We start from the raw sequence: 27,617 nt of genomic DNA on the forward strand, positions 1-27,617 counted from the left end.
CTGGGTCAGTCTTGATCAAAACAGCATCCTCTGCCCAGTCACGGACATTACTTGCTTGTGACAAACTGGGGGATGTTTCTGTAACCTTCACGCTCTATAAGAGCTTAAATTTGGTCCAGGGTATCATATTTCACAGGAACGTTCTTTTGCAGTCTGATGATGAGCTGCGAGCCAATTTAGAGTGGTGAGGTGGACATTTCGTCCGGCGTGTCCAAAGGGGTCCAAGGGATAATCAGGTTGCCACCGGTGCCTTCATCTTGGCCTTCGAGGGTGATACATTGCCCGAGAAGGTCAAGGTGATGGTCTAATGGTGTGATGTAAAGCCCTATATCACTCCCACAATGCGGTGCGTTAAGTGCTGAAGTTCGGCCATATGTCTTCCCGCTGTAATTGCAGCGTCACATGTCAAGATTGCGGATGCCCATCACATCCCAATACTCCATGTGCCTGACACCGCCAACCCCGTCACCTCTCATAGCCAGAAGACTACACCTGCCCCCTTGATGGGGGGACCATTTCCCTCCCTGTTGCTCCTGCACCACCTACTTCGGGAGCAACACCCCTTCCCCCCCCCCCCCCCCCCTCCCCCCAACCATCGGGGATGTCCATCCCCACTTCTAAGCCAGAGAATCGTAAGCCTTCTTCGGCTTCTCTCGCTAGGAAGGGGTCCCTTGGGTCGCTCCCTTCCTGGGTTTCTGTTAGTGGAAAGATTACACCCGCCAGTGGCTGTAGAGCTCAAAAGCAGCTGGTTGTTGGGCTTCACATCCTCAGTCCCAGAGACAGTCAGTGAAATTCTCCCAGCCAGGGAAACCCAAGGAGCAGCGAGAGAAATCCCGAAAGAAGACCCATAAGACCAAGGAAATTGAGGTGGCACCCACACCACTGCTACCTACAAGCTCTGCGTCTTGAGAATCGGGTGGAGATTCTGGCGTCCATTGAAGACCTAGATCTCGCCAGGACCTCAGACACAGTGGATATAGACTGCTCAGACAGTTGGTGGCGGCAGGTGACTCTTTGGCGTCTCATGACGTCATCCTCCAGTGGAATTGTGGCAGTTTTTTCCACCACCTGGCTGAGCTACGGCAACTGTTTAAGCTTTACATCTGCTTTCTGCATTGCCCACGAGGAAACCAGGTTCCCAGCAATGCGGACCTCTGCTCTCTGCGGCTATAAGGCATATTACAGGAACCGTAGCAACTATAATAGAGAGTCAGGTGGAGCTAGCATCTATGTTCTAAACTCGGTCTGTAGTGACACTGTGCCCCTACAAACCCCTCTTGAAGCTGTGGCTGTCAGAATAAGGACGACAGGAAATAACTGTCTGCAATGGCCAAGGCAGAGATGTCGAAACTTTACTGTCTCAGTTCGACCTCTGCCTCTTAAATACTGGGGCCACCACACATTTCAGTGTGGCTTATGGTAGTTACTTGGCCATTGATTTATCAGTTTGCAGCCCAGGACTTCTCCCATCTACCCACTGGAGAGCACATGACGACCTGTGTGGTATTGACCACGTCCCCATCTTCCTGTCACTGCACGGTGTCAGGCCCACGGACACCTGCCCATATGGGCGTTAAACAAGGTGGACTGGGGAACTTTCACCTCTGCTGTCACCGTTGAATATCCACCATCATATCGATGTTACCACACGGTAACTTCGATATGATGGTTGAGCAGGTGACTAGCACAATTATGTCTGTGGCAGAAAATGTGATCCTTCGCTCTTTAGGGTGCTCCCGCCTTAAGGCAGTCCCTTGGTGGACGCTGGAAGACGCTGAAGCAACTCAGGGGCGATGGCGAGCTCTACAGCGGTATAAGTGGCACCCTTCCCTGGAGCACGTCATAGCCTTAAACGGCTGCATGCCCATGTTTGCCAACTTATCAAATGATAGAAGCAAGAGCATTGGGAGAGATACATCTCGACCATTGGGTGCCATACCTCACCTTCCCAAGTCTGGACGAAGATCAAAGGTTTTTCCGGGTACAAGATCCCAACAGGTGTTCCCAGTGTTAACTTAAATGGCGTGTTATCTACAGACACAAACACGATTGCCGAGCACTTTGCTTGACCCTCTGCATCACAGAATTACCCCCAGCCTTTTGCGCTCTAAACGGCGGTTGGAAGGGAAAGTCCTCTGATTCACTACACGCCACGGTGAATCCTATAATGTCCCCTTTACAGAGTGGGAGCTCCCCTTGCACATTGCCCCAGTACAGCTCCTGGGCATGATTGGCACCACATCCAGATGATTAAAGATCTCTCATCTGACTACAAGCGACATATCTTCGTCGTCTTCAAACATATCAATGGCATCTTCCATCGCAATGGAGGGAGAGCACCATCATTCTGGTGCTCAAACCCGGTAAAAACCTGCTGGATGTGGATAGCTATCGGCCCATCAGCCTCACCAACGCTCTGTGTAAGCTGCTGGAACGTATCGTGTGTCGGCGGTTGGGTTGGGTTCTGTAGTACGTGGCTTCCTGGCTCCATGTCAGGGTGGCTTCCGCCAGGGTCGCTCTACTACTAATGATTTCGTGTCCCACGAGTCTGCCATCCGAACAGCCTTCTCCAGACGCCAACACCTGGTTACCATCTTTTTTGATTGATGTAAAGCATACGACACGACCTGGCGGCATCAGATCCTTGACACATTGTACGAGTGGGATCTCCGGGGACCACTCCCCATTTTTATCCAAAACTTCCTGTCGCTCTGTGCCTTCAGTGTCCAAGTTGGTGCCTCCCATAGTTCCATCTATATCCAGGAGAATTGAGTCCCGCAGGGCTTCGTATTGAGTGTGTCTCTATTTTTAGTGGCCATTAACGGTCTAGCAGCAGCTGTCGGGCCCTCCGTCTCACCTTCTCTGTACGCGGACGACTTCTGCGTTTTGTACTGCTGCTCCAGTACTGGTGTCGCTGAGCGTTGCCTACAGGGAGCCATCCACAAGGCGCAGTCATGGGCTCTAGCTCATGGCTTCCAGTTTCCCGCCATGAAGACATGTGTCATGCATTTCTGTCGGCATCATATCATTCATCTGGAAGCAGCACTTTACCTTGATGAAGAGCCACTCACTGTAGGGAGACATATCGATTCTTAGGTGTGGTTTTTGATGCTCGGTTGATTTGACTTCCTCACCTTCGTCCAGCTGAAATGGAAGTGTTGGCAGCACCTCAATGCCCTCCGCTGCCTGAGCAACACCTACTGGGGCGCAGATTGCTCCACGCTGCTGCAGCTCTACCGAGCCCTTTTTCAATCCTCTCTTGACTATGGGAGTGTGATTTATGGTTCAGTGGCACTCTCAACATTGTTTGCTTGACCCATTGCAGAGTTAGACTAACAACAGGAGCTTTTAGAATGCGTCCAGTGACAAGCATACTGGTGGAGGCAGGAGTCCCTCCATTGAAGATCAGACATGCACAACTGATTGCCTATTACGTTGCACACATTCATAGCTCTCCTGAACATCCGAATTACCGTCTCCTTTTTCCGCCCGCAGCAGTCCATCTCCTGAATCGGCGGCCCAGGTCGGGGTTAACGAATGCAGTTTGCAGTGGTCCCTTCTCTTCGAACTGGTGGTCCCTTCTCTTCGAATTGGAGGCCTTCCCTTTACCACCTCTACTTGCCGTCACCTCCGAGGTGTACGCCTTGGCTGCAGCTTTGTCTGGACCTTTTGCGTGGCCCTAAGGCCTCAGTTGTCACTTCCTCTCAATTCTTGACATGTTCCGGGGCTCTGATGTGGCTTACATTGACGTCTTGATGGCTGATGGTCACGTAGGCCGTGCATATGTTCATGGAGGACATATTGAACATCACTGCTTGCCAGACAGCTGCAGTGTTTACACTGCAGAGCTGGCAGCAACATCTTGTGCTCTTGAGCACATCCGCTCGTGCCCTGGCACATCGTTTCTTCTGACTCATTGAGCAGCCTACAAGCTATCGGAAAGTGCTACCTTCGCCATCCCCTGGTACTGTCCATCCATGCCCTGGAACGGTCCCACCGTTCAGTGGTGTTTGTGCGGATCCCAGGACATGTTGGAATCCCCGCTAATGGACTTTCCGACAGGCTGGCCAAACAGGCGAAACTGACTTGCGTTCTGTCTTATGCCGCAGGGTTTTCCGTCTTTGGGAGACGGAATGGCATAACAGGACGCACAACAAACTGCATGTCATCAAGGAGACTACGAATGTGTGGAAGTCTTCCATGCGGTCCTTCTCAGGGAATCAGTTGTCCTCTGCCTGCTCTGCATTGGCCATACATGGCTAACACATGGTTACCTGCTCCGTCGTGAGGACCCACCTCCATGTCGCTGTGGCTCCCAAATGACAGTCATCAACCTCTTGCTGGACTGCCCAGTTTTAGCCGCTCTGCGGCGGACTTTTAACTTTCCCTGCACCCTGCCTTCGGTGTTGGGCAACAATTCCCCAACAGCAGATTTAGTTTTATGTTTTATCCATGAGACTGGGTTTTATACTTCTGTGTAGGTTTTAGCGCATTCCCTTTGTCCCTATGTGTCCTCCACCCTAGTGCTTATAGGGTGGAGGTTTTAATGTGTTGCAGAGTGGCTGGCTTTTCCTTTTTATTCTCATGGTCAGCCAGCCACCTTAATCTGCTTTCCTGTTTTACTCTCTTCTGTTTCTAGTGTCTCTGTTGTTTTCTTGTCTTCTTTTGTTCTTTTTAGTGTTCGTTGCCTTTCCTATGTTTTTGTGGTTTTTCCTTTGTTTCCGTTTTGTGTTGTATGTTTCATCCATTTTATTCTCACACTTGTGGCATTGTTTTATTAGGAACAAGAGACCGATGTCCTCGTACTTTGGTCCCTTCCCCCCTCTTTTAAACCAACCAACCAACCAATATTCTCTCAAGAATAAAAGCTCTTCGGATTTTGATGGTGTTTCCAATAGAGTGCTAAAGATTTGTACCCATATAATAAGTACAGTACTGTCTGAAATATGTAATGCATGACTAACTCAAGGTTTTTTTCCAGAGAGACTAAAATATGCCATTATTTAAACCCTCTTTAAGAAAGGTGATAAGAGAAACGTCAGTAACTACTAACCTATTTCACTGCTGACATCATTTTCCAAAATTCTTGAGAGGTGATGTATTCCAGAATAGTATCTCACCTTGGCAGCAGTAATATCTTCAGCAAATCACAGTTTGGGTTTCAGAAGGGTTGCTCTACAGAGAATACCATTTACATGTTCACACACCAGATACTACAAGCATTCAATAACAAAATAACACCGGTAGGTATTTTCTGTAACATATCCAAGGTATTTGATTGTATGACTCATAGTATACTCAGAGATAAATTGAAGTTTTATGGGATTGAAGGTATAGCCGACCAATGGATCATGTCATATCTGACCAAAAGAATACAGAAAGTTGTACTTAGTAGTAATTCAACCAACAGAATCCAGGGACATAATTCTGACTGGGTAGAAAGCACGTATGGGGTTTCCAAAGGCTCAGTCTTAGTTCTACTGCGGTTTCTCATACATGTAAATGATCTACCGTCTAATGTACAAGAAGCAGAATTAGTTCTTCTTGCAGATGACACCAGTCTACATCTACATCTACATTTATACTCCGCAAGCCACCCAACGGTGTGTGGCGGAGGGCACTTTACGTGCCACTGTCATTACCTCCCTTTCCTGTTCCAGTCGCGTATGGTCCGCGGGAAGAACGACTGTCTGAAAGCCTCCGTGCGCGTTCTAATCTCTCTAATTTTACATTCGTGATCTCCTCGGGAGATATAAGTAGGGGGAAGCAATATATTCGATACCTCATCCAGAAACGCACCCCCTCGAAACCTGGCGAGCAAGCTACACTGCGATGCAGAGCGCCTCTCTTGCAGAGTCTGCCACTTGAGTTTGTTAAACATCTCCGTAATGCTATCACGGTTACCAAATAACCCTGTGACGAAACGTGCCGCTCTTCTTTGGATCTTCTGTATCTCCTCCGTCAACCCGATCTGGTACGGATTCCACACTGATGAGCAATACTCAAGTATAGGTCGAACGAGTCTTTTGTAAGCCACCTCCTTTGTTGATAGACTACATTTTCTAAGGATTCTCCCAATGAATTTCAACCTGGCACCCGCCTTACCAACAATTAATTTTATATGATCATTCCACTTCAAATCGTTCCGCACGCATACTCCCAGATTTTTTACAGAAGTAACTGCTACCAGTGTTTGTTCCGCTATCATATAATCATACAATAAAGGATCCTTCTTTCTATGTATTCGCAATACATTACATTTGTCTATGTTAAGGGTCAGTTGCCACTCCCTGCACCAAGTGCCTATCCGCTGCAGATCTTCCTGCATTTTGCTACAATTTTCTAATGCTGCAACTTCTCTGTATACTACAGCATCATCCGCGAAAAGCCGCATGGGACTTCCGACACTATCTACTAGGTCATTTATATATATTGTGAGAAGCAATGGTCCCATAACACTCCCCTGTGGCATGCCAGAGGTTACTTTGTCTGTAGACGTCTCTCCATTGATAACATGCTGTGTTCTGTTTGCTAAAAACTCTTCAATCCAGCCACACAGCTGGTCTGATATTCCGTAGGCTCTTACTTTGTTTATCAGGCGACAATGCGGAACTGTATCGAACGCCTTCCAGAAGTAAAAAAAAATAGCATCTACCTGGGAGCCTGTATCTAATATTTTCTGGGTCTCATGAACAAATAAAGCGAGTTGCGTTTCACACGATCGCTGTTTGCGGAATCCATGTTGATTCCTACATAGTAGATTCTGGGTTTCCAAAAACTACATGATACTCGAGCAAAAAACATGTTCTAAAATTCTACAACAGATCGGCGCCAGAGATATAGGTCTATAGTTTTGCGCATCTGCTCGACGACCCTTCTTGATGACTGGGACTATCTGTGCTCTTTTCCAATCATTTGGAACCCTCCGTTCCTCTAGAGACTTGCGGTACACGGCTGTTAGAAGGGGGGCAAGTTGTTTCGCGTACTCTGTGTAGAATCGAATTGGTATCCCGTCAGGTCCAGTAGACTTTCCTCTATTGAGTGATTTGAGTTGCTTTTCTATTCCTTGGACACTTATTTCGATGTCAGCCATTTTTTCATTTGTGCGAGGATTTAGAGAAGGAACTGCAGTGCGGTCTTCCTCTGTGAAACAGCTTCCGAAAAAGGTGTTTAGTATTTCAGCTTTACGCGTGTCATCCTCTGTTTCAATGCCATCATCATCCCGGAGTGTCTGGATATGCTGTTTCGAGCCATTTACTGATTTAACGTAAGACCAGAACTTCCTAGGATTTTCTGTCAAGTTGGTACATAGAATTTTACTTTCGAATTCACTGAACGCTTCATGCATAGCCCTCCTTACGCTAACTTTGACACCGTTAGCTTCTGTTTGTCTGAGAGGTTTTGGCTGCATTTAAACTTGGAGTGAAGCTCTCTTTGCTTTCGCAGTAGTTTCCTAACTTTGTCGTCGTACCACGATGGGTTTTTCCCGTCCCTCACAGTTTTACTCGGCACGTACCTGTCTAAAACGCATTTTACGATTGCCTTGAACTTTTACCATAAACACTCAACATTGTCAGTGTCGGAACAGAAATTTTCGTTTTGATCTGTTAGGTAGTCTGAAATCTGCCTTCTATTACTCTTGCTAAACAGATAAACCTTCCTCCCTTTTTTTATATTCCTATTAACTTCCATATTCAGGGATGCTGCAACGGCCTTATGATCACTGATTCCCTATTCTGCACATACAGAGCCGAAAAGTTCGGGTCTGTTTGTTATCAGTTGGTCCAAGATGTTATCTCCACGAGTCGGTTCTCTGTTTAATTGCTCGAGGTAATTTTCGGATAGTGCACTCAGTATAATGTCACTCGATGCTCTGTCCCTACCACCCATCCTAAACATCTGAGTGTCCCAGTCTATATCTGGTAAATTGAAATCTCCACCTAAGCCTATAACATGCTGAGAAAATTTATGTGAAATGTATTCCAAATTTTCTCTCAGTTTTTCTGCCACTAATGCTGCTGAGTTGGGAGGTCGGTAAAAGGAGCCAATTATTAACCTAGCTCGGTTGTTGAGTGTAACCTCCACCCATAATAATTCACAGGAACTATCCACTTCTATTTCACTACAGGATAAACTACTACTAACAGCGACGAACACTCCACCACCGGTTGCATGCAATCTATCCTTTCCAAACACCGTCTGTACCTTTGTAAAAATTTCGGCAGAATTTATCTCTGGCTTCAGCCAGCTTTCTGTACCTATAACGATTTCAGCTTCGGTGTTTTTTATCAGCGCTTGAAGTTCCGGTACTTTACCAACGCAGCTTCGACAGTTTACAATTACAATACCGATTGCTGCTTGGTGCACGCATGTCCTGACTTTGCCCCGCACCCATTGAGGCTGTTGCCCTTTCTGTACTTGCCCAAGGCCAAACCTAAAAAACCGCCCAGCCCACGCCACACAACCCCTGCTACCCGTGTAGCCGCTTGTTGCGTGTAGTGGACTCCTGACCTATCCAGCGGAACCCAAAACCTCACCTCCCTATGGCGCAAGTCGAGGAATCTGCAGCCCACGTGGTCGCAGAACCGTCTCGGCTTCTGATTCAGACCCTCCACTCGGCTCTGTACCAAAGGTCCGCAGTCAGTCCTGTCGACGATGCTGCAGATGGTGAGCTCTGCTTTCATCCCGCTAGGGAGACTGGCAGTCATCACCAAATCAGATAGCCGCAGGAAGCCAGAGAGGATTTCCTCCGATCCATAGCGACACACATCATTGGTGCCGACATAAGCGGCCACCTGCAGATGGGTGCACCCTGTACCCTTCATGGCATCCGGAAGGACCCTTTCCACATCTGGAATGACTCCCGCCGGTATGCACACGGAGTGCACATTGGTTTTCTTCCCCTCTCTTGCTGCCATATCCCTAAGGGGCCCCATTACGCGCCTGACATTGGAGCTCCCAACTACCAGTAAGCCCACCCTCTGCGACCGCATGGATTTTGCAGACTGAGGGGCAACCTCTGGAACAGGACAAGCAGCCATGTCAGGCCGAAGATCAGTATCAGCCTGAAACCGGTTCGTCAGACAAACTGGAGAGGCCTTCTGTTCAGCCCTCCGGAATGTCTTTCGCCCCCTGCCACACCTTGAGACGACCTCCTACTTTACCACAGGTGAGGGATCAGCCTCAATGCGGGCAGTATCCCGGGCAGCCACAGTCGTAGTCCGATTGGGGGTTGCGTGGGACGAGCTGGCCGTCCCCGACAAACCCCCATCCGGACCCCCACAGTGATGCCCATTGGCAACAGCCTCAAGCTGTGTGACCGAAGCCAACACTGCCTGAAGCTGGGAGCGAAGGGATGCCAACTCAGCCTGCATCCGAACACAGCAGTTGCAGTCCCTATCCATGCTAAAACTGTTGTGCAAAGAACGTCTGAACTAATCTACAGAGAGCGCAAACAAATTGACACAAAATTTAAACGGTTATTAAAATAAAAGATTGCCTAGTAAATGCAGTAATGCTGCTACTTGCGCACTGCTGACACACTGCTCGGCGGCGGAAGGAGACTATGCAATTTTACACTATTCAGGTACTAAAACGCGATGCTACAACTCTCAAATACTATAATACGCACAAAATTTATGAATTAAACAATGCAAGTACCAAAAACACGCAAAGAAATTAAGAATTAAACTATGTAACAAATGAGTGAGCTAGGAGTATACGACTTGCTGCTGCAGCTGCTTATCCAACGGCGGCAGGGAGCACAGTATTGTTATTACTCCCAGTACACATACAGAAATGGAAGAAATGGCGAACAAAGTTCTCAAAAGTATCATTGACTGGTTTTCTGCGAATGGTCTCGCCCTGAATTTCACAAGGTCACATCATATTCAGCTCTGCACCTGTAGGAGTACTGCACCAGTGATAAGTGTAACACATGGCAATGAAATAATACATAGGGTAGAAATTTCAAAATTCGTAAGTTTCCATATTGGCGAGAATTTAAATTGGAAAAAACACCTTTTGGAACTCCTAAACAACCTAGTTCAGCCACATTTGCACTTAGAATCATAGCGAATTTTGGGGAGAGAGAAATCAGCAAGTTGACATATTTTGCTTATTTTCATTTAGTAATGTCATATGGAATAATGTTCTGGGATACCTCATCTTTAAGAAAGGTCTTCATTGCCCAAAAACATGCTGCAAGAATAATATGTGGTGCTCACTCGCAGTCATCTTGTAGACATCTGTTTAAGGAGTTGGGCATTCAGACTACTGCTTCACAGGATATTATCCCCTCTTGAAGTTTGTTGTAAATAATCCACTGCAGTTCAAAAGGAACAATGAGGTACATAATTACAATACTAGAAGAAAAAATGGCATTTATTGCTCAACATTAAGGTTGTCTTTAGCACAGAAAGGCACACAATGCTGCAACAAAAATTTTTGACCACTTACCCAGTGATATAAAATGTCTAACAGACAGCAAGGTAAAATTTGAAAATAAATTGAAAAAGTTTCTCCTTGACAACATGTGTCTATGTATATGCAGTGTATTAACGTTGAGGGTAAAGTGCCACGCTCGACACTGTCGATGCTCTACAGGCACCATCCCCCTCCCCCCAGGGGCTCACAACTCTTTTGTGAGCATATGCTTGACTACAAAGGGGCCCCAGCCTTTGCAGTGTTAACTTCCTTTCTGTGCTGAAAGCTTATACTTCCACTCTCCCTTTCCTCCTCTGCCTCTCTGTTGGATGGTGTTGTTGGTGCTGACCCTGCATGGATTTTAAACTAGAATTTCCACTTTCAGCCTTTTCTACAACTTTTCATGAAATAACACATGGTCCCCATTATTGGTTTTGACCTGCCACCAGTTTTCAAAACTCTCCAGAAGTGTGAATTGTGCAGAGGTGGTCACCAAATGCAGTGTATGCTCCACATTTGTGCCTTTCCATCTTTGCACCCTTCCCTTTAATATTTAATATGGTAAAACCCAAAACCCAGTACGGTAGCCACCCATTGGGGGGGAAATCAGTAAGTACCTGCACAGTGCCCTCTGACAACACAGGTATTGCACTGATGGTGTCAGAGCTGAAAAGTCTCCATGGATGCCAAGGAGTATGTGTCCATTGTGACTGGGGCACAGGGACTCAAGCAATGGTAGCCTTTACTGAGGCTGGGTGGTGCCCGTGGGGAGAGCCCCGTTTGGAGTTGGTGTCACCGTGGTGAGTGAGGCACAAATGACGTGGAAAAAATTACCTCATGCTGGTGGCCATACAGGCCCAGCAGTCTCTGTGGGAGGAAAGTACACTTGTAATGCAAAGAGATACGACCCTAAAATGTTCCTGTCACTGACTACGCTGTGGGAGGAACATATGGACAAGCAACAAGCAGAGCAATAATCCCCGCAGCACCTGGTTTGTACGAGGACTGATAGTGATTCCTTCTTGGCCACAAAACCTTTATTCTTTGTGGAGAACTTAAAATACAAGTTTAGGGATATGGCAGCCACCTCCAAAATGAAAAGTGGTTCAGTTATGATAAAATCATCATCTTCTGTCCAGTGACGGGCACAACTCACTTGTAACAAACTGGGTGATGTACAGCTACAGCCATTCTTTCAGCAGCTGATTTAGCGATTCCCTTTGCCTCGGGCATGCCCCGATGGAAGACAGTACCTCGGTGGTCATGGGAAATCACAGAGGCCATTAGAGATTGGGGGCAGGCTCTCCAATACTATAGGTACATCGTTGCCTTTAAGCAGCTCTGTGCCCAGGTCTGCCATCTAATAGAAGGACAGAAGATAGAAGGCTGGGAATAATATGCTTCAGCCATCGCACTATGTACCTCTCCTTCACAGGTTTGGGCTAAGATCATACGTCTTTAAGGATACCAGATGCCTGCAGGTGTAGCTAGTATTATCTTGAAAGGTATTGTCTGCAATGACCCAGACACCGTCGCTGGGCATTTTGATTTGCATTATGCTCGAGCCTCAGTCTCAGAAATATCAGCCTGTCCTTCATGTTCTAAAACAGGAAGTGGAGTGAAAGCCATTATCTTTTACCGCATGCCACCTAGAGCCATATAATGCTCCCTTCAGTGAGTGGGAATTTGTCAATGCCCTAGCCCGCCACATTGATACAGTCCCAGGGCCGGACTGCATCCACAAGGAAATGCAAAGCCCTGATACAATCCTGCATTGATTGAGAGTCTGGCATACAGTTCGGCATCACCCTCAGCATTGCGGATACTGGATCCAGTACACTACTGCGGGGTTATACTTGTGAAAGGAGCTTTTCAAACTAGTCCTGTGAATAGCTTACTCATGGAGGCTGGAGTCTCCCCCCCCCCCCCCCCCCCCCCTCCTTTGCAGATCAGGTGCCAACAGCAGTGTGTCAGTTATGCTCCCCACATTTACAGCTCCTCTAAGCATTCGAAGTACTGCATCCTCTTTCCAAATGCCATAATCCATCTCCCACGTTGAGGATTACAATCGCAATACACATCTGGTCTCTCCTTTCTGGACTTCAGTTGTTTCCTCTTCAACCTCTACTCTGGACCCATTCACATACACCTCCATGGTGCATCCATCAGCCACAGCTTCATCTTGTCCTATCACAAGCTCCGAAAGGCTTGGTCCATCTGGAGACCCTCCTCTGCCAATTTTTCCCCATTCCAGTGTTCTGAAGTAGCCTATACTGATGGTCTGATGATTGCTGGTCATGTAGGCTTTTCTTATACAAGTGCTCCTTGCCAGGTGCCTATAGTGTTTTCACTGTGGAGTTGATAGCCATCTCTTATGCTCCTGAGCATATCTATTCCTACACCAGTGGGTCCTTTCTCATCTGCAGCAACTCCTTAAGCATTTTACAAGCTCTCGACCAATGTTTCCCTTGCCATCCCTTGGTCATTGCTATCCAGGACTCCCTGTATAGCTTTGAACAGTGTGGATGCTCAGTGATGTTCGTTTGGAACGTGGGCCATGGTGGGATCCTGGGGAATGAACTCGCTTATAGCCTGGCTAAACTGGCTACCAGAAAACACTCTTGGTAGGTATTCCGGAAACAGACCTCCGATTAGTATCACACCATAAAGTTTAAGGTATCTGGAATGCAGAATGGCTCATTCTGACTTAACAGATTGTGGGTGACAAATTAGGAGACAGTTTCTCAGCAGCTGACGTAGTTTTATGTTTTATTAATGAAGGGGCGCTTTTACTACTTGTTAATGAAGGCCATTAACATGAGGGACGTGAAAGGGAAGCAGTGGTTGGGAAGGGAGTGAGACAGGGTGGTAGTCTCTCCCCGATGTTATTCAATCTGTATATTGAGCAAGCAGTGAAGGAAACAAAAGAAAAATTCGGAGTAGGTATTAAAATCCATGGAGAAGAAATAAAAACTTTGAGGTTCACCGATGGCATTGTAATTCTGTCAGAGACAGCAAAGGACTTGGAAGAGCAGTTGAACAGAATGGACAGTGTCTTGAAAGGAGGATATAAGATGAACATCAACAAAAGCAAAACGAGGATAATGGAATGTATCAAATTAAATCGGGTGATCCTGAGGGAATTAGATTAGGAAATGAGACACTTAAAGTAGTAAAGGAGTTTTGCTATTTGAGGAGTAAAATAACTGATGATGGTCGAAGTAGAGAGGATATAAAATGTAGACTGGCAATAGCAAGGAAATCGTTTCTGAAGAAGAGAAATTTGTTAACATTGAGTATAGATTTAAGTGTCAGGAAATAGTTTCTGAAAGTATTTGTATGGAGTTTAGCCATATATGGAAGTGAAACATGGACGAGAAATAGTTTGGACAAGAAGAGAATAGCTTTTGAAATGTGGTGCTACAGAAGAATGCTGAAGATTAGATGGGTAGATCACATAACTAATGAGGAAGTATTGAATAGGATTGGGGAGAAGAGAAGTTTGTGGCACAACTTGACTAGAAGTGATTGGAAACCCCTCTTTGCATTGTAATGCCAGCCCATCTGTAGGGATTGTGACGGTAAGTTGCACAGGAATGCTTCTTTTGCCCCTCCCCCATTTGTGTCAACTGCGAGGAGCACCATTCCTTGTTTACCAGACTGCACAATTTTCAGACGAGAAAAGAAAAGTCAGGAATAAAACTCTCGATCGCCTCACACATAAAGATGCCAAGAAGAAATAGTCCCCTACTTCCTACAGCATTAAGATTGTACTTCCTACAGTATTATGATTGCTGCTGTGGCATCATCATCCTCTTTAGTGACTGTGACTTGGCCCTCCATGTCGTCTGCATCTGGCTCTTGGATCTGCTCAACTACACCTCCCACCCTTGTGGCTGGGAGTTCTCTTCCTACTGCTTCCTCCACAACCGGTTCAGGATTGTCAACACTCTTGTCTGCTGGGGATGTCAGTTCCCAATCCCCAGCCAGAGAAGCAATGTGCTCTTCTGACCCCCCTTATCAGGAACAAATCCTTCGGGGCGCTCCCTGCCCTGAACTCTGGTGACCTGCAACTGGATGCCAGCCAGTGGCTGAAGGAGCCATAGCTTTCAAGTTTTAGGACTTCGCCTTCCTTCCCTGTCCCACAATTTGCAGCAGACAGACCCTCACAGACGGTCTAAATCGTCCAAGGACAAGAAGTAGTCCTCCAAAAAATGGGGAGATTCTGGTGGCCCTGTGCCGCCAGAACGTGCATGTTCCACCTATGTATCCAAGGCAGCGTACCTGGTGGCTATTATGGCCCCTGACACCCCTACATAACCTGATTCGGAACGCTGTGTGTTAATGGTGTATCTTCACGACCAGTGGCAATGGGTGGTCCAGAGACATTACCTGCCTCCTTGGTCACTCTGCACCCTCACAGAAGACTGATAGCCTGATCCTCTAGTGGAAGTGTAGCAGTTTTTTTTGGCCACTTTCTTGAACTACGACATCTTTTGTGCATTCCCCTGTTTTTTTGCAACGCTCCCCAGGAAACTTGTCTTCTGGCAGTGCAGATCCCTGGTGTCTGTGGCTGTCAGGGCTATTTTAAGAATCACCCTTTGAAGAGCTTCAGGTGGTGTTTGCATGTATGTTCTGGACTCTGTGTACAGCAGACAAATGCCACTCAATATGATGTTGGAGGCTGTGGCTGTTTGTGTGAAGACATCTCTGGAATTCACCATCTGTAAGCTGTATCTCCCTCCTGATGAAGTGTCTGCACTTTTTTCCTCAGTTTCCCCCACCCATCCTAATATTAAATGACTTCAATGCTCACAACCCTTTGTGTGCTGGAACTCCAACCACGGGCCACAGTAAAGCTGTCGAAAACTTGCTCGAAGAGCTCTATCTTTGCCTCTTGAATATCGGTGTCACCACACACTTCATTGTGGCATATGGGTCTGATTTGGCCCTTGATCTTTCCATTTGCAGCCCAAGTCTTCATCCATTGGGGAGAGTCCACTATGACCTATGCAACAGTGATCATTTTCCAATTGTTTTCACATTCTCTTGGCACACCTTGCCAGAGTGTCCACCCAGATGGGCTCTCCCCAAAGCCGATTGGGTTGCTTTCGCTCCTGCTGTTGCCTTTTACACCCTGCCACATGAAGGTATCGATTCAGTTCTCCAGAGAAAAACTGGTACCATTCTTTCAGCAGCTGACTCAGCAGTCCCTTATTCATGAGGATCTCCCTTCGGAAGACACTGCCTTTGTGGACCCCCCAAAATCGCTGTGACCATTAGATCGGAGGCGAGCTCTCCAGTGCCATAGCAACATCCATCGATAGAGCAACTAATTGCCTTCAAATGACTGCGTGCCAAGGACTACCACCTCTTAAAAGATAGAAATGAGAATGCTGTTGCTACCATTCTACCAAGTAACCCTCCTTTGCAGATCTGGGTAAAGATTCAACACCTCCATAGACACCGGTACCCTGTGCGTTTATGTGGCATCTCTGTGAATGGTGATATCTACACTGATCCAGATGCTCTGCCAAACATTTTGCATTTTGTTTTTCATTATGCTAGAGTTTCTGCATCTGATCATCAGCCTGCATTTCGTGTCCTCAGACAATGGATGGAGAGACTTTGTTTGCCATTTACTACAAGTCACCTGGAACCTCTCAATGCTCTGGTCAGTGAGTGGGAATTGGTCAGTGCCCTAGCCCTTTGCCTTGAGATGGCTTCGGGGCCAGACAACGTCCTCAGCCAAATGCTCAAACACTCATCAGTGGTTTGCCAACATCACATCATTGCTATTTTCAACAGTATCCATAGTGAGGGTGAGTTACCGTCTCAGTGATGAGAAAGCATGATAGTCCCAGCACTGAAACTGGTAAACAGCCCCCTTGAGATGGACAGCTATCACCCAAATTAATCTCACTAATGTTCTGTGCAAGTTGCTTGAACATATGATGAGCTAATGGTCGTGTTGGTACTTTGAGTCTTGGGGTCTTCTGACTCTATCGCAGGGCTGTTTTTGCCAAAACCTTTCTACTGTTGACAATTCGATCAGCCTGGAATCTGCTATCCATTTAGCTTTTGCTCAGCATCACCACCTTATCGCTTTCTTCTTCTACTTGCAAAAGGCTTAAGACATCACATGGTGTCACCATATCCTCATTACTCTCCACGAGTAGGTTGTCCGGGCCAACTCCCGATTTTTATTCTGAACTTTTTGTGTTGCCATACTTTGAGTTAAAGTTGGTGCTTCCTACAGCACTCCCCATACACAATAGAATGGGATCTCACAGGACTGTGTATTGAGTGTGGCTGTTGGTGGTCTAACTGCAGTTGTGGGGTCTACAGTATTGTTCATGCTGGAGTCTGTCCAGTGGTCAAATGAGCGTATGTTTGTATGATTCTCCTGTGTGATGATTTCTTGGTCGTGAAATTTAAACCTTCGGCTTCTTTTTTTGTCTTCAACTCCCACACAAGACTGGTCAACAAGGGACTGACTGAAAGCCTTAGATTCTTAGCGATTTTTACATAGAATCAGAATTTTCTTCTGTTTCCTGCCAGATCTTTTGCTAAGGCGTGACGGTGGTAGCTGTTGTAAGCTTCGTGCATAGATCATTTCACTGATGCACGAATCTCTGACAACCTTTTCTTGTTGTCATTTGTGTGTTCTCTTTTGAACCGAGAGTGCAACAGCCTCTGCTTCCTCAGCATTTTCCAAATTTCGTTATTAAACCATGGTGGGTCTTTTCCTTATTAGGCACATAGCTCTCCAGACCACATTTATAATCTGCTGAAACTTTGCCCATAATTCCTCTGCGTCAATCTGATCGGAACTAAGTGATGTCAATGCACTGTCTAAGTGAGATGCTAACGACTGCTTTCTGCTGTATTTAGCAGAAACTCTCCTAGCCTCCTGACTGATTTATTAACTTTCTTAACCATAGTTGCTATTATGACATCCTGATAACTAATTCCCGTTTCTGTACTAACATTTTCAGTAACGTCCAGCCTATTTGTAGCTGAAAGGTCTAAGATATTCAGTTGTTGTGAGCTGCCGAACTAGCTGCTCGAGACACTTTTCAGAACACATGTTCAAAAGTATTTCACATGACTCTATTGTACCCACTGCAATGAGTCCATAGACATCCCAGTTAGACTTACTTTCACTCTAACAGTGGAATCGAGTGGCGGGTAAAAACATCCAACAGTTAACTTGGTTTCACTGACACCTGTCATATGCAACCAGATAACTTCACTGTCTCACTCAACTTCGACCTCAATAAGGCAATATTTTTGTCAACTGCAATGAACCACCACCTCCTATGGCCTCTAATCTGTCTTACCAGTTTACATTCCATGACCCGCTAAATATCTCGGAGCTTTCCATTTCGGGTTTCAGCCAACTCTGTCACAAGAATAATTTCAGTGCGAGAACGTTCCTGAAGGGCAGTAAATTCGGGTACATTATTATCAATACTTCGACAGTTTATTTATAAAATTTTGACAGTCGAAGTGTCTTTACTCTGAATGCCGCCTGGCTTCCATTGCTGTATATTGACTGGCGAGCGTTCATCAGAACACCTTAAATTACTACTTAGCCTCATGTGCGTTCTACAAGTATTCTGCTACCTGAGTAGCTGCTTCCTTTGTGCAGTGCACTCCTGATCTCTCAAGGAGAGTCCTACAAATCCACTGCAAAATGTGTCGTGCACTTCTGTCGCTGTCATACTGTCCATTTTCAACCAGAAATCTGCCTCCGTGACCAAATGCTGAGTGTGTAGTAGTCTTAGTTTTTGGGATTGATCTTTGATGGTGGTTGACATGGCTTTCCCATCTTCACGAACTTGGCGAACATGCTGATAGCACCTTAATCTGTCTCTGTAACACCAGCTGGGTTGGAGACCATCTACATTTTTGTGGCTCTTCAAAGCTCTAATCCTGTTGCGTCTTGATTATCAGAGCCTCGTGTATGTCTCAGCATCGCCTTCAGCATTGTAGATGCTGGACCGGACACACCATTGTGGGGTCCCATTTGCGACGTGCCTTTCGGACCAGCCCTGTGAACAGCCTACTTGCGGAGGCTGGCATCCCTCCCCTACAGGTTAGGCGCTAACAATTGCTGTTTCTCTATGCAACACACATTTGCTGCTCCCCTGAGCATCTAGACTACTATGTCCTTTTTCCTGGTAGGGAGATCTACCTTCCATAACAGAGGCCAAGGTCTGATGTCACGATCACAGTTAACATACAGAGCCTCTGCTTTGAACTCCATCTTTCCCCACTGACGCTTCTTGTCGGGCTGAAATTGCTTGCACCCCATGGTGTATACTCTGTCCTCTGATTTGCTGCCATTGGACAAAAGTACTCGGTAGACACTATGGTTTTTCGTATCTGTACCCTGGATGTCCTCGATGTGCTTCCGGGCTCAGCCATGGTATACACTGATGGCTCTACAGTTGACAGATGTACCGGTTTTGCGTACCCACATGCAGATGCAGTGAACTATGTTTCCTCCTGAATGATTGCATTGCATTCAATGCAGAATTGGTTGCCATTGCTCGAGCCCTCACCCACCTTTGTTCTTGTGCTGACAAGCCATTCTTAATTGGCAGTGACTCCTTCAGTAGTCTTCAGGCACTCTAAACAGTGCTACCCTCGCCACTCATTGGTTGGGACCATCCTGGATATCCTGTATGCTCTCCAGCATGCTGGACAGTTGGTCATCTTTGTATGGACCCATGGTCACAGTGATGTCCCAGGGAACAAACATGTTAACTGGTCGCCACAGTTAGGTACCAAGATGTTGACTTTGCAAATGAGGTACTGGAACTGGACCTCAGTTGACTGTACACTGACAGTTTTTGGAGAATTGGAATGTGCATTGGTGTGACCTGGTTTCTGGAATTGTCTTTTGTATCCTTCCTCTCTGATGACTATTCCTGGCTTGACATACAAAGGATTAATAGGTTAATGACCGCATAGTTTGGTCCCTTTAAACACATTAATCTAGCCATCCATCAATGTTCCACCACTACTGCTCTTTAAGTAGAGGGGTCTATAAAAGTGTCTGATAACCATGATCCACCTGTAACACTTGACTTCACTCAAATTATTTCGCATTTGGAATTGGTACTGATATCACTAGATATTATTGTATTTTTTATGGCTATAAACATGCCTCCACACCAGTGTTCATCATATCTTTACGATGTACATTTAGAATTTTATTGCTTTTAACATCTGGTGTGTCAGCTTTGTCTCTAGTACTTTGAGGGTATTGTTTCCATTGGTAAAAGAGACTAGTTCCAGAACCTTTTCCATAGATGCTCCTGCACTTTACTAGTACTATATTAACATTTTCTTTGTGCAAACTGCTATGATGAATGCTATCCTGTTTGAAATCAGAATGCATCTTATTGAACCTATGCAGAGACTTTCGAATCCACATCAAAGATTGTCACAGAATCATCTGAGCATTGATACTGAGAGCAATGCTGCAAAATGATAGCTCTGCTTCCACCCTGTTGGCAAGGATAGTGGTCTCCACCAAAGCAGCTAGCCACCTGTAGGAACCAAAGAGGCCTCAGAATCAGATGGCAGGAGTCATCCGTGCTTACATGAGCAATGATTTGTAGGCGGTTGGACCCATTGCGCTTAGTTGCTGCTGGTGGAGCTTCTTCCACATCTTGGGCAAGTACCCCTCTCCCAGCAAGCAAGTGGAGCAGACACTGACCTTTTCTCCCAATCTACCCACTGCTCCATCACGTGCCTGGCATTGGAGCTCCCAGTGACAAGCAGTCTCACCCTTGCATCTGTGTGGACATCTTGGGAAGATACTGCCAATGATAATATTATAGTCACCATTTTGTTTACAAGGTTTGTCTCATGTTTCCTATGCCACTGGTCAAAGCCGACTACTAGTGTTGAATATTCCTCTCTATCCTGTAAGTCTGTTTATTTGCACAGATAGCCATGCATGCTAAAGTGCCACTTCCAGGACTGGGGAGTGCGCTGGTGTTGGATTGAATCCACCCAGTGGATTAAAATTGAGGGGTGGTGTGTCGACCAGCGAGGTGTAGTTTGGAGGCAGTTTCCTACATTGCACTAGGTGAATACCAGGCTGGTACCAAGGCCGGTCTCTGGTAACAATTTTACAACATTTATAAAACTTTTGGACACTTTGACATGGATAATGCTATACTCTTACAGTTGGAACGCATATATTTACTTCTGTGGGTAACGAGTTGGTGGTAGGAAGGGCATTTGGACACCTCTTAAACAATCTATTCCCTATCCATTAATAGCCATGACAACCCTGCACTGATATGGGACAAAGACACAAGAAAAAGAAGAAGAAAGAAGACTTGAGAAATATGTTCCTGTTTTGAGAAACTATTTGTTCAGTTGCTTGTTTGCAACAGAGGCATGTCAGTCACAGTTAATGTTGACAGGTTGTAAAGCATGGGAATTATAGGGTTTAAACAATGGTTATGAATTTGTGTAAACTGAACCTACCAGCAGCATATGTCTGCTTCATCCCATAATGTAAAAACATTTTATGTCCTCTGTGGATGAACATATATAGAGGAGAATATTAGCAGTAGTTATTTTTCATCTATATTAATTTTTGGAAGGTTTGTCGTAGTGACATGTAATGAAGCCCAAGGTCTAGGTTGGATTGAAAGGTGGCTGTTTGGTTGAGTCATTGAAGCTGTAGTCAACACTTCTGTTAATCCACAAATTTAATTTACAAGGAACATTTACTGAGAGGGATACAATATGTGTGTACCATGTCACTATGTTCATTGCAGTGTGAAGCAGCTTAACATTGATTTTAGATGTTTTGCAGGGGGTGCAGCTACTAATAAGCAACATGGCACAACAAAAAACACTGCAAAACTAGACAGAGAGACTGAAGAACTGAAGCATGAAAAAGTACCATTGGATTTAGGAAAACTCATACAGCAAGGCCGCCAGTCCAAGAATTGGAGCCAGAAGGATCTTGCTACAGTAAGTACTTCTGGAAAAAATTTTTAAAATTAAAGCATTAACCCTTTTCCACTCCATCGGGTAGTAGTGCTCAGATTGTGAATTTTGTTTTTCACTCAGATGTCAAGCCTCATTAGACATGATTTTTCGTACCTCTCACATTATCCATTCATGACTCTGACTGTATGAGGCATCATTTCTGCATAGTACTGCTTCTGGGGAAGCCTGTGTTAACTTGGTGTAGAATTGTAGCAGTTGTGTTGAGGGCAAGGTTGTAATTACTACATTCAAGTTATTAGGTGTGAAATGGCTAGTTCTCATCTGTAGTCCTTTCTGAGTGAGAGATTGTAGAGCTTCTGGAGGTGAAAATGAGAGTTAAAATGATTTTGATGATGGGCAGTGACTTATTTGTAAAAAATTTGAATGAAATGTCGATGGAAGGTCTCCACCTTGAAGAGTTTCAAAAAATATCCCTCAGTGAAAAGTTTTGTATGGTAATGCTTACGTAAATATTTGAATGAAAGCACAGTTTTTGTTTTAATGTATACCCTAGTTGTGTGTCAGTGGCCACATTGTTTCCACAGAGAGACTCTTGCAGTTCTCTGTGGCGTGCTCGCTGTCTGAGCCGGAGAAACTTAAATAGGAGCGCATGGAGAGAACAAGTGTTTGTGATATAGAGTGCAAAGAGTTAAGCTATTGTAAACTAATGATAATTTTTACCAACTTTAATAAAAATACAAACAGTATGTCAAAGATAAACTTTTGATGAAAATACACTGTACATCCTACACTTAACGCCATTGACTAAGGAGCATTCTGAGTTTTCATTCAGTGGTGGATTCATCCACACTATAAAGGACTGCAGACTCGTGGCCAAGTTGCGTGCTCTTCACTTCTTTGAGGTGTGCATGATGGTGGAGAGGGGCTCAAACGTGGGAGTTACTGAAAATGGGCAATGCTACCTCTCCAAATTACAGCTGCATTTGTGGTGCAGATGAGCATGTGGTGTTCACTTTCTTTTGCCACTTTTGCATAACTTGCAGATTGCCCAGGGGTCATTCCATGTAATCGCATGGGGGGTAATAAGTTGACCATTTCAGAATTTATTTCATATTTGGTATATGGATACCTACCTTAATAGTAAAGCTGCCAAATAGCACTGCCCAAACTCTAACTGTTTTTGATAAATACAGTTTTGAAGTCTCAGGGATCTGTGCCCAGTCATTTGACAGACTTAAATTTCCCCAATAATCAGTTGCTCTACAGGTCCCAGTTTTTTGATGCATCTAGTATCTAACCCACTAAGTTGATGTAATGTATGAAAAGTAAAATACATCATTCAGATCTTTTATGAAAAACGTTGTGAAACACATTTTTTTTCCAAGCTGTTCTTGAAATTTGTGAATTGTGGAAAGAAGGATGTCCTGACTGACTTTATTCATTGTCAAAGAATAAAATGAAAATGCCACGTTCAACGTTACAGGGAATTGATAAATAAAAACCTAGTTGTATTCCTTGAAAAACTGTTCCTAAAATATTTGTGGTTGACCTGTAAGTCAGAACTGTAAACAGGTGAGAGCTGAAAAGAATTGTCAATCCTTTTCTTAATGCATATATTATATTGTTAAATGTCTCTTCAGTGTAAAGATTTGCAGGAGACAGCTTGGGTGCACAAAAGTGGTGATACATAATTCTGTTACTATAAATTTAACAGAGAACTTTAGTAAAATAAATGAAAGAATACAAGTAGTAATGAGAGAGAGATTTTTTTGCAAATAAGTAGATATATAGAGACAAAAATTCTGCAAAGAACAGTTTCATAAACAAATTCAAATACAGAGAAGGACATTATATTTTTAACACTCTTCACCTTGCATATAACATCATTTTCCTTGACATATCAATCAAAAAATGAAATAAGCTTACCTAAAGGTGAGGGATACGGTCTTTTCACAGCAGTTATTTTCAAGTTAATACAACAGTGCACTGTCTCTTTGTAATGTTGGGGCATCCACCTAACACATTTCATGTGAGATGTGGACCCAAACAGTATGTTTCCTACTGGTCCGTCAAAGGAATTGTGATTCAGCAGTTTATTTGAACATCCTCAAATTCTTGTGATACCCGGGAAATGTGTCCTGTGTACCAGTTCTCATCGTACTTGAAAGCTGTGTACTATTCCACCTGTTGCTACAGCAGCTTGCGAAAATGTTTTTTTGGAACAGCTGCAAATGCAGGCAGTAAGTCGCTTTCAAATACAGTGAAAACAAGTGCGTAGGACATGTTTCCCAGATATCACACGGATTTAAAGATGTTCAAATAAACTGCTGAATCACAAGACCTTAGATGGCCCAGTAGGAAAGGTGCTATTTGGGTCCCCTTCTCATATGTTATAACCATTTGTTTTAATGTATGTTTGCCATCTGAATTATCAGATATTTTAGCAGATGTAGCACAACAGTAGATTGTGTTTTTCATTTCATTTGTCGTAGTAATATGGCAAAGGAAATTTAATTTTCATCTGTTTGAACAACGTCCTAAAAAAGGAAGTGATAGTTTTTAGCTATCGCTCTATCCCTCTATTCCAGTTGATTAACCTCTGAGTGACTTCATTCATTCTGTAATTAACCATTTTAAGTAAGCACTTAGGACGTCAGCTGTTTGGGCCCTAAAGCAACAGCAAACAGAAATCTGATGTTATATGTAAGGTGAGCGCCTCGTCATTACAGAGACACAGTGCATGGTTGTTTAAACTTGACAGTAACTGCTATCAAACGATTGTCTCTCTCGCCTTTAAGTGAGCTTGTTTTGCTTTTGGGTCACTATGTCAAGGAAAACGTTATATGGAAGGTGGAAGAGTTTACGTAAAGTTTTCTTCTTTATATTTGAATTTACTTATGGAACTGTTCTTTGCAGAATTTTTGTGTGTCTACATATTGGTATATTTGTAAAAGAAAAGTCATCTCTCATTATTACTTGTATCTTTTCTTTTATTTAACTGAAGTTAGCCTTTGTATTTACAGAATAACTGAATATCACCACATTTTTGCACCCATGCTCTCTTGTAATTTCTTACACTAAAGAGACATTTATGATTGAAATATAACATAAGCAGTAAGAAAAAACTGACAACTCTTTTCACTTCTCACCTGTTCACAGTCCTGACTTACAGGTCAACAACAAATATTTTAGGAACAAGTTTTCAAAGAATACACATGATTTTTATTTACCAGCCCCCTTTAGTGTTGAATGTGGATGCTATGTGTGACATTTTCGTTTTCAAAGAATACACGTGATTTTTATTTACCAGCCCCCTTTAGTGTTGAATGTGGATGCTATGTGTGACATTTTATTCTTTGACAATTAATAAAATGAGTTAAGATATTCTTTGCGCCTAATTTTTCTACCAGATATATGAAAATTCCAGCAAAAATCGATCTGAGATTAAGTTGTCTATGTACACCTTCAGGGCTTTGTTGTTTATCAAATTTGACATTTCCTCCAGGGGTCTCGATACTCTTTGGCAAATTCGTGCTTGGCTCCCATGGGCCCCAACCTTTGCAGCATCTTTTCACTTCCATGGTGCATCCCCTCAGGGGGCTCACGGTCCTTTAATGAGTATGAGTATGTGCGTGGCAAGCACGGGGCTCCGAGCTATTGCAGCCTTCTTTCTTTCCTGGGCTGCATTTCTCTTCCCTTCCCTTCCCTTCCCTTCCCATCCTTGCTCCTTCCCCTCCACCCTCTCCTCCCCCCCTCGTGATGTCCTTGTTTATGTTGGCCCCGCTATCGTCGTGGTTCTGTTGGCTTTGCAATTTGGTTTTGTTTCATAATTACCTCATCCTTTTGGCATTCTCTGGTCCCCCTCTGGGGTTTGACCTCCATTACTAAATTTCTATTCCGTAGTGTGAGCCATTTAGGGAAGAGCACCTTACCTAGTGTCTCATGGCGTGTGCCCTCCTAGTTCCTTCCATCTTTTCCTTCACGTTGTTGTCTGATGCTAGGGTACGTAGCCAGCACAATAGCCAGCCCGTGTGGTGGGGTCGCTATGTACCCTTCTGGTCGAGCCCCCTGAAAACCCAGGGATCACACTTATGATACCTGAGTTGTAACCTCCTCATGTAAGCCTAGGAGTAGTTGCTTGTCATCCTGGAGCATTGGAACTCCTGGTAACGTCCGCCGTGCCAGCCGGCCCTTGCTGTGGGTGGGTGGTGCCTGTGGGGAGAGCTCATGATCAGAGTGGATGGTATCAGGGTGGATGCTATGTAAATGAAACGCATATGGGACCAGAACTTTGGCCGTTTTTCCACAGCTGTCTCTTTGAATGGAAATGGTTCTTTTAGTGCTGCTTCTTTTGCCCCTTTGGCCTTCGCTTCCTTGGCTACCCCCTGGGAGGAGAGTCAGGCTAGTTGGCTAGGGGCAAAACCTTTCCACTGGTATCTGGTTTGCACCAGGACTGCTGGGGATACTGTCACCAATACCAAACCTTTATTTTTTGTGGAACACATTGAAGACAAGTTTGGCGAAGTGGACTCTCTGAGCAAGATGCGGTTGGGTTTGTTGTTGATCAAAACTGCTTCAGCTGCCAAGTCTGTCGCCCTTCGTGCCTGTGACCATCTTGGTACAATTCCTGTGTCAATTACCCCCCACCAGTCTTTGAATATGGTACAAGGTGTAATTTTTCACAGGGACCTCATCCTTCAAACTGATGAGGAACTTACAGACACTCGGACGGTGGAGTGTTCACTTTGTTCGGTGTGTTCAGAAGGGCCCAAAGGACAATCACATTGATACTGGTGCCTTTATCCTGGCCTTTGAAGGGGATACCCTCCCTGAGAAGTCAAGATTATGGTTAATTGATGTGATGTGAAGTCGTACATCCCACCACCTATGAGATGTTATAAGTGCTTGCGTTTTGGACACATGTCTTCCCACTGTTCCCAGACCCCTCTCTGTGGTGACTGTGGACGTCCACTCCATAAGGGGAGTTCCTGTGTTCCCCCTCCTGTGTGTGTTAATTGTCATGGCAATCATTTCAGAGGAGTCCTCCCAGTGAGCACCTAAAGAGAAGCGAGGGGGCAAGCAAACAAAGAAGTCTGCTAAGAAAAAGGACCCTCCGGGACCCCAACACCACCACTCCCTACCAGTTCTGCACCTGCGGATGAGGTGGAGATCTCGGTGGCCCCTGAGGACCTGGATCTCACTGATGCCTCATCCACAATAAGAATGTATACAGATACTCAATCGGTGGCAGCAGATGACACTGGGGTGTGACCTGCCTCCTTGCATGCTTCATGCCTCATGATAACGTCATCCTCCATTGGAATTGCTGCAGTTTTTTCCACCACCTGGCTGAGCTATGGCAACTGTTAAGCTTTACACCTGCCTTCTGTGTAGCCCTCCAGGAAACCTGGTTCCCAGCAATGCAGACCCCTGCCCTTCGCGGCAGAACCATAGCAACTATAACAGAGTGTCAGGTAGAGTTTGTGGCTATGTCCTGAAATCGGTATGCAGTGAACCGTGCTCCTTGAAACCCCTCTTGAAGCTGTGGCTGTCAGGATAAGGATGATACAGGAAATAACTGTCTGCAACATATATCTTCCTCCAGATGGTGCAGTACCCTTGAACGCATTGGCTGCACTGATTCAACAACTCCCTAAACCTTTCGTACTTTTGGGAGATTTTAATGCCTATAACCCCGTGTGGGGTGGCACTGTGCTTACTGGCCGAGGCAGAGATGTTGAAACTTTCCTGTCTCAACTTGACCTCTGCCTCTTAAATACTGGGGCCCACACACATTTCAGTGTAGCTCATGGCACATACTCGGCAATTGATTTATCCCTCTGCAGCCCAGGACTTCTCCCATCTGTCCACTGGAGAGCCTACGATGACTTGTGCGGTAATGACTACTTTCCCATCTTCCTGTCACTTCCCCAGCCCCATTCCCATGGCCGTCTACCAAGATGGGCTTTAAACAAGGCAGACTGAGAAGCTTTCTCCTCTAATGTCACCGTTCAATCTCCCCCACGTGGTACAATCAAAGTGGTAGTTGAGCAGGTCACTAGAACGATTGTTTCTGCAGCGGAAAACACAATCCCTTGTTCTTTAGGGTGCCCCTGGTGAAAGTCAGTACCTTGGTTGTAGCCGGAAAATCACTGAGGCCATTAAAGATCCTTGATGAGCTATACAGCGACATAAGCGGCATC

The 27,617-nt window shown here is 45.1% G+C and overlaps 1 protein-coding gene across 1 annotated transcript in view; it reads left to right on the forward strand.

Annotated features, from left to right (window-relative positions):
- The window catches only part of LOC126481329 (endothelial differentiation-related factor 1 homolog), an 82,825-nt gene that overhangs the window by 7,093 nt on the left and 48,115 nt on the right, over positions 1–27,617 (forward strand). Inside the window, exon 3 of the mRNA XM_050104997.1 lies at positions 21,275–21,435. Coding sequence (XP_049960954.1) covers positions 21,275–21,435 — 161 coding nt within the window. The remainder of the gene's footprint in view (positions 1–21,274; positions 21,436–27,617) is intronic.

Source organism: Schistocerca serialis, chromosome 5 (genome assembly GCF_023864345.2).
Source record: "Schistocerca serialis cubense isolate TAMUIC-IGC-003099 chromosome 5, iqSchSeri2.2, whole genome shotgun sequence".
Classification (NCBI taxonomy): Eukaryota; Metazoa; Arthropoda; class Insecta; order Orthoptera; family Acrididae; genus Schistocerca; species Schistocerca serialis.